At 45.7% G+C, this 18605-nt stretch overlaps 1 protein-coding gene across 2 annotated transcripts in view; it reads left to right on the top strand.

Annotated features, from left to right (window-relative positions):
* Window positions 1-18605, top strand: part of MTUS1 (microtubule associated scaffold protein 1) — a 133159-nt gene that overhangs the window by 35470 nt on the left and 79084 nt on the right. Inside the window, exons 2-3 of one of the 2 annotated variants that reach the window (XM_059685572.1) lie at window positions 2146-4288; window positions 7689-7884. In XM_059685572.1, coding sequence (XP_059541555.1) covers window positions 2288-4288; window positions 7689-7884 — 2197 coding nt within the window. In that variant the 5' untranslated portion in view covers window positions 2146-2287. Of the gene's footprint in view, window positions 1-2145; window positions 4289-7688; window positions 7885-13005; window positions 13067-18605 lie in introns of those variants that run through there. The other variant, XM_059685573.1, reaches the window with a different exon arrangement.

Below are 18605 nucleotides of genomic sequence, written 5' to 3'. Positions count from 1 at the left end.
TGTACAGGATTTGGTACTATTCATGGTTTCAGCATCCCTGGGGGTCTTGGAACATACCCCCCCCCCCCCCCGCCCTGGATAAAGGGGAGGGAGGAGAAGGCTGGAGCTACTGCCAATTCTTAGTTCAGCTGTGCTACTTCAGCACCCAGTGTGTGCAGAGGCCACAGATGATCACAGAACTGCCTCTTCCCTCCTCCCTGCAACCACCGCAGTTTGAAAACAAGCCAGTCCCTTAATCCTGAAATACGAATGCAGGGAAAATTACATTCTTAGAACCCAGTTCCTGGAACCGTGTTTAGTGTTTCTGAAGACCGTCCTGCTGCACCAGGTGGGCCCCTGCCTAGGACACACCTTTGGCTCTCTCTCTCTCTCTCTCTCTCTCGCTCTCTCTCTCTCTCATGCATTTTCAGGGGTGTGCACCTACAGCTGCTGCTCCTGCCTCTCGCTCTGCAATTACTTAAGTCTAAGAAACCTGCCTCCTGGGGAAGATTTATCCTTAATATTTAATTATCCGATCAAACCCCAATTGGAAACCATAGAGGGAGAGAGTGTGCATGTGTGTGGTGTGAGAGGGGGGTTTGACTCTTGAGACTGGAAAAACCACATGGGTTCCAGCCTACCCCACCCATCATTTCCTCCTTCTAATGCATGATGGAATTGGGGGTATCCCATGCAGCATAGCCCACCGGACCTATTATTAACAGTTTAGAGCTGGAAATACTCTAGTTTTCTATAGGACACACAGAAGCCTTCTGCGTGGCCACTTTAAAGCAGTAAATATTATGTTGCTCACCACTAAGCAAAGGGCCTGAGTCCACTCTGTTCCCTGAGGCTGCAGCTGTGCTCACTGGCGCCTGCTGCCCTTCTCTGCGGCCTTGCTGGTGCCTGGGTGCAACTGCCAGGGCCGTTCAAGGTCTAGCCGTGTGGCCTGCACCTGGAGGCTGTCTGCTCAAAGCCGGTCCACTGCCACGGCCCAAATGGCTGTGTTTCAGGCGTGCAGCCCAGGCCTGGTTTCCTTGAAGTTACCTGGGCAGTCCTCCTCCTGTGGAAACACTTACCCTGTGGACAAAGCAGTGTTCCACTCAGGTTAAAAGAATGAATGCTTTTAGGCCTAACGTCTCTTGCCCAGTCTGTGCTATTTTAACACCAACATCCCAGCTGGAAAAGTGAGCTGGATTGCAGGATTTAGGCTGCAAACCACCAATGTGAGGAAAACATTTGGCTTGTACCCTGAACCCAAGTGCCATCCACCTTGCCCCCAGGACAGAAGCCCTAGTTACCCCACGTGTGGTTTGCTCCCATAAACTTGACTCCTTGTTTATGTCTCATGGCTCATTGCCTAGGTAACATATTTACAGTTTGGAGAGGGCTCAATCAATAATATCCCCTTTTCAAGACTGCTTTCTGAGTGGCTGATTGTTAAGTAGAGATGGTCTCCTGCAGTGGTAGGTGAATGGCTGTTGCCCGAAGCCCTGTGTGCTTCTTTGGGTTCATCAGCCACCGCAGCCTTTTCTGGGTGAGTCCTTGGGCCTCTCCAGCATCCAGGAACCGAAGGGGACATGCCTGGCTCCCCAGGGGCTGGCCTCCCAGGCCCTGCTCCAGGGCTGCGGCCAGGACACGGTCAGGATTGCTCGTTCACTCTTTTGAATATCATTCCTACCTTCTTCCTCTCTCAGGTTATGAGCCATTTGAGAAATAAGAAAAAGTAAGGCGGGCAGGTTGTCATAGATGAAATTATAGATGAATTGTGATGACAGGACTTCATCTATAATGATAGGTGAATTTTAGATGAGAGCTAGTTTGGGGGACAGAGACTTACTGACCCACTTTGTCACTGTAGTGCAGAACAGCACCTCCAGGCCAACCCCCCTTCCCCTGTGGGGACAGGGCCTGCTCCTGGGGGGCAGCGGGGAGCTTGTGCCCTATGTGGGCAGGGCTGGGACTAGGGTAGGAGAGTGAGGCACTCGCCTCAAGATATGAAAGCATTTTGAAAAGGGGTGATACTTTAGCTAATGATACCTGAATTACCCGCATCCGTAATCGTAGGTCCTAAACGTAAAAAAAACGAAGTGACTGAAATGAGTCAAGTGGTGACTTGTTCATTTTTCTAACATTTCCGTGAGTTAAATATTTTATTTCTTCCAGGGAACAGCTTCAGAACATCTCAGACTAAGGAACTCTCAACTGTGCTGAGAAGAACACGAAGATGGACAGTTTTTCCTTCCCTCTCATTGGAAAGGATTTAAAAAAGAACTAAAGTGGCAGAGGTTTTGAGTGCATCTTCAGGATGAATGAATTTAGTTCAGGAGACCAGCCAGAGGACGACCTGCAGCCCTTATTTGTCAGCGACACAAATGGAAACACTTATGCATACCACCCCAAACCACCACCTCCGCAGAGCTGCTCAGCAGGCTGTTGGCATGCTGCCAACCCAGACGACATGGTGGTGGATTATGAGGCCAACGCTGCTGCGGACGGTGGTGAAAACGTGGCCTTAAACGCCCAGTGTGTCGAAGAACTTGATCACCAAAAGGCTCCGAGTGATTTCTCTGGTCCCGCACGCGCTGTAGTCACAGGGGAGCCCAGGTGCCCGCTTAGCAGCTGTCATTCCCTACGGTCCCCTCAGGGCCAGAGGGAGGAGACGTCTCCGCCTTTTGCGTGGGAACCCCAAGAGGGCGACTGGAGCTGTGCAGACTGCCCAGATGCCTTGCAGCTAAACCAGACCTTTGACATGAGAGTGGATAACGCTACCCGCGCCTTTGCAGAACACCACGCCGTGGGAAAGAGCCAGTCTTTGCACGCCTCTGGGAGCCTGCAACCAACTGGCATGAGAAGTGGAAATACATCTCTATCCTGTTCCGTTCGCCCATCTTCCCGTTCTGATAAGACACACGTGACAGGGACGAGTTATGATAGAGGCGTCTTTAAAAGCCCCGCGGCCACAGCCTCAGAGGCCCAGGGCACAATGTACACAGCGTTTTCTGAGGTGCTGATGCAAACTGAGGCTTTTGTTCCAGATGCTGGAAATGCCTGTCCGTATTCTTCAGGAAATGTCACCAGTGAGTACACAGATGGGCTACAGCAAAGACTAGTTGGAGAGAAAGAGGCACACGCTCTGACACCAGTTTCTGATGGCATGGATGTTCCCAGCGGGTCTGCAGTAAAGGAGTTCTTTTGTTTATCCAACGAGGAACCACATAGTGCGACACATTCAGCGAGCTCATATGGGCCAAAGGAAATGGGCCAAAATCTAGGAGAAACAGTGTCTGGTTGTCTTATCGATGACAAATGCCCTTGCCTGGTGCCAGCTTTTGATAACAGCACAGCCCCAGTGCTGTGCCCGGAACCCAAAGTCACCGGGGCCGAACACACACAGATTGCCCCCCATGAAGAGGACCTGGAAATCCAAAATCATACCATAGAACTGGTCCCAGGTAGCCCCCCTGGACATTCCCTTGAACTGACTTGGGATGAAAACGATATGGTCATTAGTGCAAATGACACCGTTTGCATGTCCACGCCAATCCCCAACCCCCTGAATGCAACCTTTTTTGTTCCCCCCGTCGAGGCGACGGAGAAATGTAGTAACCTGGAGAAGAGTCACCGAGAGCTTTCTAAACCGAACCTAGGAAAGCCAACAACCAAAGCAAATACCCCGATAGGCAGCAAAGTCAGAAAGAACAAAATCATAAGTTACCCAAGACCGAACTTCAAGAATGTCAAAGCAAAAGTGATGTCGAGGCCTGCATTGCAGCCCCACGACCCTGCTTTGTCAAAGGTCACACCCAGACCTCAGCTGACCAGTGCCTCCTCGTCCCCCTCGTCGGTGTCTTCCTCCAGACAGTTGACGGTGCTGAGCAAACCACGGAGATCCGACTTGAACGCAGACACAAAAACAGAAACCCCAATTAACAAGACGCAGAAGCAGCAGTTGAATAAACTCATCACGAGCCAGGCTGAGCGTGTTGCAACTCATTCTAAAAATGCTTCCCACAGGGTTTCAAGAACAACACCTGCCCTGAAATCGAATCGGGAAGATGTTGACAAAGCCAGTCCTTCTAATTCGGCTTGCGAGCCTGGGTCCGTGGCTTCGTTTCTCCAGAAGTGCAGGGGCCTGTTCTCGGTGACCATGGAAAGCCCGGAGTGCTTGGAAATGACGTACGTGCCCAACATCCAGAGGATTAGCCCTGACGAGAAGGGCGAACGGGAAAATGGGGCCCTTCTGGAAAAACAAGACCTAAAGAAGGACATTTTGAATGAGACCTTTGAGTATGGGTCTCTGTTTTTGGTAAGTAAGATTTTTGTCTGCTTCAGGGAGTGGTGGGGGAGACTCGGGCTGTATTAGCAGCTGGTTACCCACTAATTGTCAATCACATTGCAGAACTAGGCGTACATTTGCTTTCAGTTGTTAATACACTAGCCAGTCATCCTTTCTCTTGCCGGTACATTTTCGAGGGTTAATTGGAAGCCTGCACGTTGGGGAAAAGAAATTCCTGAAGCTTAGTATTTTGTATTGAGTATTAATGTTCCTTTGGGTATAATAGTAAGCTAGAAGAACCGGCTACTTTACTATTTTAGGGTAATTCGTTATTTGAAGTGACACATCTGATTGTTTTCTATCTATAGGGAAAAAGGCTTTTTTATGAACTTTAAAATGTACTGGACCACAGTTTAGGAAGGGCTGGGGATGCTGGCACAGTATCAACATAGAAATAGTACCTGGTCCCTTGGTGAGGAAGCAGCTCTGGGGAGTGGGGTCCTCTCCGGTGAGCAGGAGGACTCTGGATCCTGCCTCTGATCGCTCATGTGACTTGGGGCCAGCCATCTTTTGAGGGCCCCCACCTCCCCCCGCAAGGTGATGACTGAGGTCTCTTGCAGCCTGAACATACCTGATTTCTGGTACATTAAATAAACCCATTTTCTTCTTATAGTAAAAAACTGTGTTTTTTCTATAGCAACTCTCAGATATTTGCGGGGAGGGGAGAGGACTTTATAGTTCCATTTTAAACAACAACAAAAAAGAATTCACATGCAGTTCAAGGATTCTGGAGTTAGACATGGTTTCAGGTTGTAGCTCCATCATTCACTGGCAGAGGGACCTCAGGCGGTTACTTAGTCTCCACAAGGCTCCGTTTTTCCTGATGGAAAGGGAGGATACGGTGACAGGTTATGTTGTGGGAATTTGCTCTTGGAGGAAGGCCTAGGTGCTCATCTCCTGTATGTAGAACGGGAACATTTTGGGGGTACCTGCTGCATGCTACATGGGATGGTGGCTGTTGGGATGTAGAAAAGAAAGACACAGCCCCTGGCCAATCGCATAGTGTTTAGTGCAGTGGGTAATTTTTACTTACTTATTTATTATTTATTTTTAATCCTCACCCGGGGATATTTTTCCATTGACTTTTAGAGTGAGTGGAAGAGAGAGAAATATCTGTGTGAGAGAAGCACATCGATTAGTTGCCTCCTGCATGCACCCCAACCAGGGCCCAGGCCGTGGAGGAGCCTGCAACTGAGGTGCGTGCCCTTGACCAGAATCAAACCCGGGACCCTTGGGTCCACAGGCTGATGCTCTGTCCACCGGTAATACCCAAACCAGCTAGGGCTGCAGTGGGTAATTTTAGAAGATAAACCAAAAGGGTATTAAGTACTGAGGGTATTATGTATATATGGGCTGCTGTGCCGCAGGGGTCAGAATGGGGTGGTGGTGATGGGGAGAGTAGTCATGGAAGGCTTCTTGAGGGAGATACTGTGTTAGTCGCCAGCTGGAACTTAAAGGGCAAGCATGCGTTGGAAGGACGCTCTGGGTGTAGGGAATAGCATGCACAAAGATGAAGAAACAGGGTGTCCCCATGCAGGGGACTCCAGGCAGTGAGTGTGATGAGAGCCAGGAGTGCAGAGCCATAGCAGTAAGCTGGAGAAGACGGCAGGGGCCAACACATCTGATAGGGCCTGGCCTGCTTTGTTCGGAGGCTGACTGTACCTGGAAGACAGAGGGAAGCCGCTCTGAACCTAATTTGGACTCTAGAGAGACTGCCTTCGCGGTGGAGTGCAAGATGACTTGGGGGCCGGTGAGACCAGAAAGAGCCTGAGGATGTGTTTTCAGTAATCCTGCCAAGGAATGAGGTAGGCCTGCCCCGAGGTGGGTGCCGTAGAGGAGGCCTACAAGGTCATTGGAGAAGGAAGAGGATGCCATGGAGAGGGGTTTAAGAAAGAAGCACCTACAAGAAGCTTTTTTTGTTTAAGTTGGGTGTCTGGGAATGTTGTGGTGCCTATGGGAAGAGGGATGTTCTGAGATGGATGGGTGAAGTGAGTTTACTTTTAGAAACTGCTTTCTGTTCTTCTTTTGTAAAATAGAATGTGATGAGCGCATCCACCTTTGTAGGGTTATGAGGATTAAACGGGTTGAGGCATGCATTTCGAACGTAAAATGGTAGTTTTCATCCTGTAAGGACTCATGTGGATCAGTAAACCACAGCCACGTGATCATTGTCCACATTGTTGGGTAGCGGTGCCTGGAGGATGCCAAGTGGGCAGGTGCAGATAGAAGCTAGCTCTCTGGGAAACTCCAGAAAGACTGCTCGCTTGGACATGCGGACTTTGGACATGACGATGTATAGGAGGTTGAAACAGTGCGCACAATCATCTAGGGAGAGTACATGGTGAGAGAAGAGAACAGGACCAACTTAGGACCCTCATGTTGGCTAGCCTTGAAAGGCTTAGAAGAACACAAGCCAGAGAAGGAATAACCAGACAGGTGGAAAGAAAACCAGGAAGAACCATGTCGAGAAATTTAGGAAAGTTGGACTCATCGTCATCAGATGCCACAGAGAAGGCCTACAGGGTCATCGGTCACCTTGGGAACAGTTTCGCTGATGGGGACAGAAGGCAGATAATGATGATTTTAAGAGTAGACCATGAAGAGCTTTAATTTCTTTATGGGAAAAATAAAAATTAAATATTCATCTGGCATCTCTGCTTAACCAAATTGTTCTTTTTAAAAAGATGGATGACCAACATTTATTTCTCACCATTCTGGAGGCTGGGATGGTATAGACGAAGGCACAGGCAGATTTGGTGTCTAGAGAGAGCCCGCTTCCTCTCCTGTAGCCTCACGTGGCAGGAGGTGGCAAGAGAGCGCTTAGGGGTCTCTTTTGGGCATGAATCCCGTTCATAAGGGTTCCCCCTTCAAGACTTAATCAACTTTCAAAGGCCCCACGTCCAAATACTCTCACATTGCAGATTTATGAATTCAAGTTATGATTTTGGGGGGGGGGGCTGCAAACATTCAGTCTATAGCAATATGTATATGTGTATAGGTAGACATATGTGTGTATGAATATATAAAGATGCATGTGTATGTGTGTGTATATGTATGTATAGAAAGATATATAATGTTGATTTTAAGGAACTGGCTTATGCCACATGATGGTGGCGGCTGACAAGTCTGAAACATGTAGAGAAGGTTGGGAGGATGGAAATGGAGAGAAGAGTTGATGTTGTCGTCTTGAGTCTGAAATCTGCAGCCTAAAAACTCAATTTTATTAACCAATATCCTCTCAAAAAATTAAAATTTTTTTTAAAAAGACAGCGCCATAGAAATGAATTGTTTCCTTCACGTAGCTAACACCACAGGGAGTAGCGTGGGGACGGTGTGATCTGAACTCCCATTTCAATTATTTTCTTCGCAGGGTTCTGCTTCAAAAACTGCCACCCCCGCAGGGAGGAATACACCCAAGCCCGAAGTCTCCAGTTTGCGGATAACACCTGGTCCGAAAGCCAAAGTGGGCCCTTCTGCTTCCTGCTTGAGGTGCACCAGCAACAGCAGAACACTCAGTGCTGATCGGACCTTATCTTACCAGAGGATCAGGCGCGCGGCCGGTTCTGGTGAGCCTACAGTACTGCAGCGTGCCTTCTAGCAGTGTATGAATTATTCCCATGGAAAGTTAGGCATGTCAGAAAGCGGAAGGGCAGGTTTTGGTTTTAGAACAGATGCGCTCTGTCATGAAGCCTTTACCTTTGTGGACTAGCATCGTACCAGGGAAGGTAGGAGAAGTCGGGGACATAGCCATGTACAGGCTCAGTGGGGAGAGATCTATGTGTACGAAACTCACTCACAAGCCATTCAGAAGCATTCGGATAGAGATATATAGCCAGCTACCTGTTATAGATGAATCATTAAAAAAAATTTTTTAAAAAATGGTTACGTGCTTAATAACACTTCAGTGTTATATGCTAAACTTACAATGTACCCTCACCACATGTGAAAAGATTAGCCTTTAAAAAGATTTTTACTGTAAGATGTTTTAGAAATTTTCAGAGCAACTAAAAAGTTAAGCTTTTCTAATAGGAACTTTTATTTCTGTTGGTTTGTATTTTAGAAGTAGTAGTTTTAAAATCATATTCGGTTTATGAGATTTGAGAGCTTCAAGAGTAGCTAGCTGTGAAGTGTCTTACTAACTTTGGCAGATGCACAGATTTCTCTGAATGGAAGGCCACTCTTACAAATCAGACCAGGGGTTGCCTCTGTCATAGGGATGGAGACAGAAAGCCATGGAAAATGCCCTGCAGGGAACACCCCTATTTTAACAGGTAGAACCTTGAGCAAATGAAAGGCATGTCAGAGAGATTTAGAGGTTTCCTTATAAAAAGAGCGACTATAATTGAATGGCTTAAAAAAAAAAAAAAAAAGGTGCCTCTAGCATTGTGTGTTCACACATGTGAGAACACTTTACAGAAACCAGCAAACCAGCCAAAACCCAGAGCATCTCTGGACATCTCCACACCTTGGCATCTATTTTCCAATCCTGATATGAAGCAGCCTGGGTGCGAACCTGTAACGCGCAGGAGGGTTTTAAGGATGACGTACATAGAGGCAGGCCTGGCACCAGGGTGCTGAGGTTCTGAGGCACAGACCCAGGAAGAGGGATGGGTGGAGGAAGAAAAATTAGCAGCGCCTTCATCCTTTGGGAGAAAAGCAGGAGAGAAGTGACCGAAATTCGGAGAAGCACCGATCTTTATTTTGTTTTTTTTGTTTCTTTATTTTTGCTTTTTTAAATATATTTTTATTGATTTCAGAGAGGAAGGGAGAGGGAGAGAGAGAAACATCAATAATGAGAGAGAATCATTGGTCAGCTGCCTCCTGCCCACCTTCCCCCTACTGGGCGTGCATCCCAGGCATGTGCCCTGACCAGAATCTAACGGAGACCTCCTGGTTCCTAGGTCACTGGGCAACCACTGAGCCACACAGGCTGGGCGTGATCCTTATTTTGGATATTGCCACGGACGGGGAGTTCAGGCATCAGTGAGATCAGAGCCTTGGTTCTTACTGTTGTTGCTGCCAGACAAGGCTCATGGAGTTTGCCGGAGGATGGGGAGACCTCTTCCTGCTTGGATGTCAGGAGCGCCTGTGGGTTGGTAGCCTGGAGGTGCCACGACATGGCAGCCTGGCTTGTGGTTAGGAGCCCTGGGTTCCAGGATCACTCTTGCACCAAGAACTGCCTGGGCAAGTCCATTACCCTCCCTGGCCTTCAGCCTTTGTATCTGTGACGTGTGAGGGTTTAAGAATGTGCGGCCCTGTCAGCTTTTGTAGTCATCCTTCTAGGGGCAATGTGGAGCTCACCCAATTTTCCGAGTAGTGGCTACTGCTGGACCACACGATGCTCAAATCCCAGAAAACCTGAAGTGCACATGCTTTTAAGAGATGTGGCCAATGTCCCGGATATACAGGGGTGGGCAAAAATAGGTTTACAGTTGTGAGTATGCAAAAGGGTTTATTCTCGCATTATTATTTATTATTATTAACCGACTTTTGCCCACCTCCATGTTTTACAAGATGAGATTCTTTTATGTAGGTGATTGGTCCCATCAAAGAGTGAATCATTTTTAAGTCCCTTTACTGTATACTGTATAATGGCAATGCTTTAAAGAGAGAAAAATAGGTCTGTTTGGTTTTAATAAAAAGACAGGGAACTTTATTAAGCTTTTATTAACCTGTATAAACAAGCATGATAACTAAGTTATACGTTCAGAGTTTTCAACCTGAGTTAAACACGAAATTATATTTTACTTGGTGGTTTCCCATATATAAATGGAAAAAAAAATTTTTTAATGTAACCAGATGCTGTATGGGTTTGCAGTGAAAGACTTGATTATGCTGTGTTATGTTTTTAAAAAGTTAACAGCAGCTCACTTGTTTGGATGCTCACAGCACATGGAGCGGTGTTTGCTGTAGGGACAGGAAACTTAATCACCGCAGAGTGAAAAGTAGAACAGAACCCAGGAGCAGAAACAATGTGCCCTCAGATCACCGAGAGCATGTTGCCATTCGCTGTACAATGACGTGTTTGTGTATTAGAAAATCGAAACCAAATGGACATCCTCTGTACTCATACAAAGTTACTGCACTGAAAGGTAAGCGGCAGGAATGTTCCAGCTGACCTGGGGTTTCAATGACTCCTTTCAGAGGACGAAGCCGAAAACCAGGCCTGGAGTTCAAATAGCCACTTTCTCGAAGCGGTAAAGTGAGTATGAGAAAGAATTGGAATTAAGCACCAGGGAGCTCTTCCATTGGGGAAAACCAGGGCATTTATACGAAAGCAGATTATAAGGGATTATAACAAAGCAAATCACAAGTGCCCGTTGCTTCTTTGGGGGTATGTGTGTGTTTTAAGCACTCAAATAGGATGAGATAGTGGGGGAAACTATTTCTAATAATAATTATAATGCCAGGGATAGCAGCTCACGCTTCTTAAATGCTTACCAAGTTTCAGGCTCTGCCTTAATCATCTCACCTACAAATTCATTTAATCCTCACCACAGTTCTGTGAGGCTTACCCCCATTTTACAGATGAGGAAACCATCACAGAGAAGTTAAACAATTTGTCCAAGTTCTGCAGCTAGAAAGTGGCAGAGGTGGGATTCAGCTCAGGCCATGGGCTCTGCATCCATGCTCTTAACCCTCACGATGTCGCCAAAGAAACTCTGTTATGCCCCGCCGGCATGGCTCAGTGTGCCGGCATGGCTCAGTGGTTGAGCATTGACCTATGAACCGGGAGGTCACAGTTCGATTCCTGGTTAGGGCACATGCCCTGGTTACAGGCTTGATACCCAATGTGGGGTGTGCAGGAGGCAGCTGATCAATGATTCTCTCTCTCATTGATGTTTCTGTCTCTCTTTCCCTCTCCCTTCCTCTCTGAAATCAAGAAAAATATATTTTAGGAAAACAAAAAAGAAACACCATTAGGATGGCCACGAGTTTCGGTCAGTTTGAATTCTTCTGCCCAGCTGAATGGTTTAGATTCTGTGGCATTTCTCTTTTCAGGCCTTTGGCTTAAAATCTAAATCCGTTTATCATGATGTAAATGATTTTACACGGTTATTGCACATTAATGCCACTTAGTAGGCACTTCATGATCGATTCAGGCGTTTTTCAGAGACACGTCTGCCAGCACTTTCAGGGGTGATACCAGGTTGTAGATGATAAATGTGTATGTTCCGTCTGATAGACCTGCAGCTCCCCTCCCAGGGACCAGCCTGAGCCAGGCAAGAGGAGGGAAATTGTATGGAATGCACTCCCTTCCCTGTGGGTCCTTTACCCTGCCCGGGAGGGCCCATGCATGCGGATGCAGCAACCACAGAGCGCCACAGGACTGGGTGGGGTGTGGAAGAGGCCCTTGCGTACTCTAGGACTCTGGGGAAAAGAAGAATGAATGTTCAGGGACCCGCCTTATTATGCCAGAGTCTAAAGAAAGGCCTCAGGAAAGAGCTGGTCTTTAGTTTTATTCTAGAGAAAGAGAAATAACATTTCAAAAGAATATACCTTTGTTTTAATTCAGTCTCTTGTGGGCTAATAGGATAAATTCCTCTCAAACAGGAGTACATCCCACCTGTAATGACTTGCCTGTCCTGTAGGTTTCTCTTCTTTCACACTAAGTGGTTTCCTTCTTAGTTGCTTTTCTGTATGTAAACTGATTTCTGTGTATTTAGTGTTAAAGGGAATTGAAATCGTTTCCATTTATTTTATATCATTTTAGCCTTTTCTAGGCAAGAGTTTGAGAGACAGAGAACAAGCAAAATTATGAGAAATGTATTCACATGCTTACATAAATTCATTATTAAAAACCGGAATGATCACCTCATACTTATTCTAAATGCTAACTTTAATGTGTTGCTCCTAGATGTTTCTATATTTGTATGCAATTAAAACACTTCTTTTTTTAAAAAAAAAATATATTTTATTGATTTTTACAGAGAGGAAGGGAGAGGGATAGAGAGTTTGAAACATCCATCAGCTGCCTCCTGCACACCCCCCACTGGGGATGTGCCCGCAACCAAGGTACATGCCCTTGACCGGAATCGAACCCGGGACCCCTCAGTCCGTAGGCCGACGCTGTATCCACAGAGCCAAACCGGTCAGGGCTAAAACACTTCTTAAAGAATATATCTCAAGGTTTCTTTCCATAAAAAATAACCGCGGTAATGTGTTTTGAGTGCTAATGAGGTGCCAAGCCCTGTGCTAAGCTTTCCAAATGCATCATTTTATTTAATTCTTACAGCTCAGGAGGTACGGACACTATGATCACCCCCTCTCTACAAATGAAGGCCTTGAGGTTTCGGAAGCTTATGTAACTTGCCCCAAGGTCCCCAGTTGTAATTGGCGGGGAAAGAGACAGACCAGGCAGTCTGTCCTGAGGTCTGTGCTCTTCACCTCTATTGTGCACGTGCAGAGGGAGGGCCCTTCCACACCCTCATTCCTTTAACAAGCAGCAGCCAAGCTGGGAGCCGCTGGAGGTGCTGGGAAGGAGGCAAATTCTTGCCCTTGCAGAGCTTGAATTCTAGTAAGGTGAGTCAGAACACCAACCAACACGATGTTTAGTGTGTAAGGTGGTGGTAAGTGATGAGAAAGACAGCAGTGACAGGTGTTAGATGTTTAAATAGGGTCGTCAAGGAAGGCCTCACTGAGCAGGTGACATTGGAGCCAACCCCCAAAGGAGGAGAAGGAGGGACACACTTGGGTGTCAGATGGAAGGACTTTGCCGGCGGAGGGAACGGCAAGTGCAAAGTCGAGGTGAGGCAGTATGGGTGGTGCTTACGGATGCTGAGCTGAGCTGACCAGCATGGGAGGTGGGGGCTGGGGGAGGGGAGGAGGCCTACCAAGCAGCACCCTGTAGGCACGTTGCAGACAGGCGTGTTCTCTTCCTTACTGACGTCATCACTGGAATTCTTGATTGTTTTGCAAGCATTCTTACAATTCTTCTCACTTGGCAAGTACTTCTGGGGAAGATTGCTTTATGGAGTGACTCAAACTGTGCTTACTATGTCATCACATAGTCTTATTTTTCTGCATCCATGCTCTTAACTTTCACGCTGTAGGCTTATTTTTCCATGCAAGAAACGTTTTGGGTGTCTGTTATGTGCTGGACAGTCAACTGGATTCTGAGGGTACAAACACAGTTAATGCCCTTTTAATGTGCTCACTAGTTGGAGGGTGAGGTGAAAGAGATATTTAAGCCAATCATTTGAATTCAGACTCTTCATTCTTCAAAACCCAGCTGAACTCCTGGCCTCTGTGGTACTTTGCATTTATCATTCTCTACTGTAATTATTTTCTTACATGTCTGCCCTCTATAAAACTGTGAGCTCCATGAGGATGGAGTCCAGGTCTTAGTTATTTTTATATTTTCCAGTGCTCAGCGCAACAGGTGTTTACAAATGTTGACGGGCTTGATCGGAGTGGAGACTTGTATGAAGTTCTGTGTGTTCACAGTAAAGGGAAGCCCAGTAACTCAGCCTCAGGGAAGACTGGAGAAGAGCCGTGACGTTCGAACTGGCCTTGGAATGTTCCTGCAGGAGTTGGCCAGGCATGAAAGGTTGCTGGCATTCCCAGGGGTGCAAATGTAGAGTTATGAAAGAATATGGGGTGTCTGGGGAGTCATCATGCCTTGAGCAAACCGTGTGTTGGGATAAATGATAGGTGGGCCCCAAGGGAGGTGAAGGCAGAGCGGTTCTAATAGTCTGGACACAAGCTTGTAAGAATCATACCAGTATTTGGGAATCGAAAGCAGATGAAAATGTTAGAAGATGTTTTAGAGAAAGAGGGCCCATGAATGGTGAATAATCCTAAGTGTTTCCTCAGTTTGCTCGTTCCTGTGACCATGAAGTGAAATAGGTTTTCCCTAATAGAGTAGCAAGAAGAGGTGACCAGGAGAAGGATGGTTTAGTTTGAGTCATGTTACATTGCAGAGACTGAAGACTGAGAAGCACCTCAAAGACTGTGTTCATGTTGGAGGTTTAAGACAGTAAGACTGTGTGCAGTGGTTCCCAACCTTCTGGCCCTTTAAATACAGTTCCTCATGTTGTGACCCAACCATAAAATTATTTTCGTTGCTACTTCATAACTGTAATGTTGCTACTGTTATGAATCGTAATGTAAATATCTGATATGCAGGATGGTCTTAGGCGACCCCTGTGACCCACAGCTTGAGAACTGCTGGTGTAGAGGGTCAGGAAGCCTCTGGGGAAAGAAGCTGATGAAGATAGGAGCTGGGATGACTGACAGCCAGGCCATGGGAGGGTCAGAATGTGTCCAGCGCACCGGTAAGCGAAGAAGGGAAGGCAGCAGTGTGTAGACACACTAGTAGATCCACTTGGAGATGAAGCAGTGGTTTTAAGAGTGAAGATTCAGAGTAGCAGCTGTGGATAATGGGCTGGGCAGGTTCTTCTTTCTCGTGTTTTGCAACACGCTTTTATGAGATTAGGTGATTCTTTCAAGTGAATTTGTGTAAATTTTATGGATTTGCTTACTTTTGTAAGCTTCTAAAAGGAAATAAACTTAAGATGATGATCCACTTGGAATCTCAATGACCTCATTGTTCAAAGCTCGTGACCCTGGGCTTCTAATGAGCCAGGAGGCTCCTCACGTGCCTTCCTTGTTTTTGTTAGGAATTCTCCGGGCGAGTGCCAGGTGAGCTCATTCCCTACCGGGCAAAATCATGTGCCGATGAACAAACATCTGAAGACCCGTGTTCATCTTCTTTGTATGGTGGCTCCAGAAAGGACGCAGCCCTTCTAAATCTTAGGTGTGTTGCACCCGTAGTTGCAGGGCCCATGTTCCCAGGCCTGTGACTAACGAAGTTATTTTTGCTTAATCTCCACCCGAAGCAGCAGACTCTTGTGAACACGCTTGCAGAGGCAGGTCCTGACAGTGAGTGCTATGCTGCCAGCAATGGAAGGCATCATGAGAACCTGGCTTTATGGGATGCTCTTGTTTCTCTGTCAAATCACGGCCCTCTTTAGACATGCTATGCTTTTGTTGTGACTCACTTGTACTAACTATTGTGACTTTGTCTTTTGAGTTTACTCTTGAATTTAGGCCAATGGTGATGGCAATGCAGAGTGCGGTTTCTTGCACTCTACTTCCATAGTATTGCCTTGGAATGTGGAATATTGAAGTCACATTTTGTAATATGTAAATGTGGGGTGTTACTGAAATGTTATGTTCTTGGAGATAATTCATTCACTCAACAGTTTGATGGTGTATACTGTGCAGGTCTTACTACAGACCCTGAGGAATCGTGAGATGGGTAAGATATGGATCCTGTCCTCAAGATATTATCAGTAAATAGGGGAAATGACAAGTTTGTCCCTCATTACATATTTCCCTATAATACTAAAAAAAAAAAAAAGCTATAGGATTTCAGAAGAGAGTAGATTCCCAATACCAAAGTTTGCTTAAATTCTTTCTTGTTATAATATAAGCAATTCTATACCATAATAAAGGCACACTCTTACAGATGTAAGCACCAGTCTTGGTTTAGTGTTGATGCTTTCTGCTGTTTAATTTTTGCCACTGAGACCCCAGAAATAAAAATAAGAAGGATACATATGGATTTGGGTATTTTTTAGGACTTGGCTGGTGCACTGGGGAATAGAAATGAAGGGGCAGTTAGGGTTCAGAATATAGAAAATAAAGTTTGAGGAAGTCAGTACAGATGCGTGGAAATAGGGAGGAGGGCAGGTGGGCAATTAGGACACAGTGCCTTGGTGTTCTGGTGGTCAACATAAATAAGAAAGAGGTCCAGGTGGAGCTCAGGCTGGCCCATGGCAAGAAGGGAGCATGGGGCATTGCCCCAAGCAAGGTGACTCTTATTCTACCCCTCTTGTAGCTTGGATTTAGCTCGTCAATTTGGATAGCTCATCAGGTTTCCACTGCCCTCTTTCCAGTAGGCGATTTAAAAAGTATAGTACCTTAAGTGACTAGTAGGAAGAAGAAAAGTCACCCTCGGTCTCATCATAATCTATGACTATTCAATGCTTTTCCTTTTGCATATTCCCGTGCACACATGCTTACATATATGTAATGGGGATAAACAGTTCCTTTTATTTTTGAGTGCTCATATCTAATAGACAGTAGGCACCTGATTAGTTGATTGAATTATCTTTTTCATTGAAAAGGTATGGTACCTGTTTTCCTCAATTCTTAAATTCTTACATATTCTTGGTAACATGATTTTAAATGGCTGTATAATATTTCATCTTGTGAACGTGCTATGATTTATTTCTCCGGACTTCTTTACACATTGGGTTGTTTCCAGTATTTTTCAGTGTATTCAACAGCTCTACCAGGAAGAACTTTGTAGTAAGTAGATAAGCAGGTCAGGTAAATACCTTCCTTTTGGTGGAATCAGAGGGGGTAGCATTTTAAAGCTCTTGATACGAGTCACCAAGTCATCCTTTGGATGCAGCATGCAAGTCTGTGCTCCTGCTCTGAGCATGTGAGGATTTCCCAACACCTACATACGGATTTTGACATTTCTAACACCCTTGTCAAATATCCCCTCTTTAGGAAAAGTGTAAACTGGTATCTTATTTTAATTGGAATATGCTAGGTGCTCAAATATTTATTGAATAAATGCAGATCCTATGGTCAGAGTGCTGAGGTACAGAAGTGAATATAAGATCAAAACATGCCCTTCTTGAAGGTACATTCTGGTAGGAGTGACAGACCATGTACACACAATGAAGTATACAGGATGTTTGATAGTGTGAAGTTCTAAAGAGAGATGAAAAATACTAACACCAAGAAAGGGAATGTGCTGTATTGGGGTGTGTAGGAGAAGAGAGGAGGGAAGGGGGAGAAATGTTGGTTAGTGTGGCCAGGGAAAGGTGGCTTTTGAGTAAAGGCTCGAGGGAGCCACCCATATGAGTGTCGGGGTGAAAAGATACCAGTCTCAGAGGAAAGACCCTGAGGTGGAGTTTGACTCATGTGCACTGGGAACAGCAGGGAATGAAGGGAGGAAAAGTGAGGTAGGGGATGAGGGTGGATAAGCAGTGGAGAGCTAGAACAGCTAGAGTTTTGAAAATCATGAGGACTTGGGCTTTTAACCAAATTGACTTACATTTTCACCGGATCACTCTGATAGCTGTGTTAAGAGGACATTGAATTGGGGTGAGGACTGGATCAGTGCAATCAGAGAGGAGGTGTTGCTATAATCATGGTAGGAAATTGTGGCTTCTTTGACCAGGGTTGTGGTGTGTGTGTGTGTGTTGGGGGGGGTGGTCAGATTCTAGTTATGAGTGTTGAAAGTAAGGCCAACAGAGATTTGCTAAGATGAAATTCGAGGGTGAGAGCAAAGGAGAGGAGTCAGAGATGACTACACACATTTTGGTGTGAGCAGTGGGAGGATGCTGTTGCCATTTACTGAGAAGGGGGTGGATGATGGAGACACAGATGTTGGAAGGTAGATATCGGGAACTCAGTTATAGAGAAACTAAGTTGAGATGAGTAATAGATTATAGAAGTGAAGGTGTAGAGTAGAAAGTGGATATACAAGTACACAGAAGAAATCCGGCCTTAGGGATATAAATTTGGGATTCATTAACATTTAGATGTTATTTAAAGCCACTGGGTTGGATGAAATCACCAAGAGAGTAAATATAGAAAGAACGTGTCAAGAGCACCCCTGGGGACCTCCCTGGAGTACTACAAAGTCTCCCTGGAGTACTCCCAAGCTTTAAAGGGCCAGGGAAATGAGGAAGAATTAATTACAAAGGAGTCTAAGAAGGAACAGCAAGGAAGGTAGGCAGGGCGTTCGTCATGAGTGGTGTTCTGGAAGCCAAGTAAGGGAAGTGTGTTCGAAGGAGAAAGAAGAAATTGACAGCATTGAATGCTGTTGACAGGGGAATGTGGTCATTAAGAACACAATTTGTCTTTTCAAAAATTTTATTGTTCAATTACAGTTGACTTTCATAGTTTCAGGTGTACAGCATAGTGGTTAGATAATTATATGTTTTATTTTACAAAGTGATCTTGGTATTTTCAGTACCTACCTGGCACCATACTTCGTTATTACAATATTGTTGACTACATTCCCCTTGACTATTCTGTAACTACCAATCTGTACTTCTTAATCCCTTCACCTTTTTTCACCCAGCAACCAACCCCCCTCCCCTCTGGCAACCATCAGTCTGTTCTCTGTATCCATGAGTCTGTTTTGTTTCTCCATTTATTTTGCTCTTTAGATGCCACATATAAACAAAATCATATGGTATTTGTCTTTCCATGTCTGATTTATTTCACCAAGCATAACACCCTCTCGATTCATCCA

This window comes from Myotis daubentonii, chromosome 2, assembly GCF_963259705.1.
Source record: "Myotis daubentonii chromosome 2, mMyoDau2.1, whole genome shotgun sequence".
In the NCBI taxonomy this organism is placed as follows: domain Eukaryota; kingdom Metazoa; phylum Chordata; class Mammalia; order Chiroptera; family Vespertilionidae; genus Myotis; species Myotis daubentonii.
The sequence above is the reverse complement of the archived record's forward strand: the minus strand, read 5'-3'. Positions and strand labels throughout refer to the sequence as shown.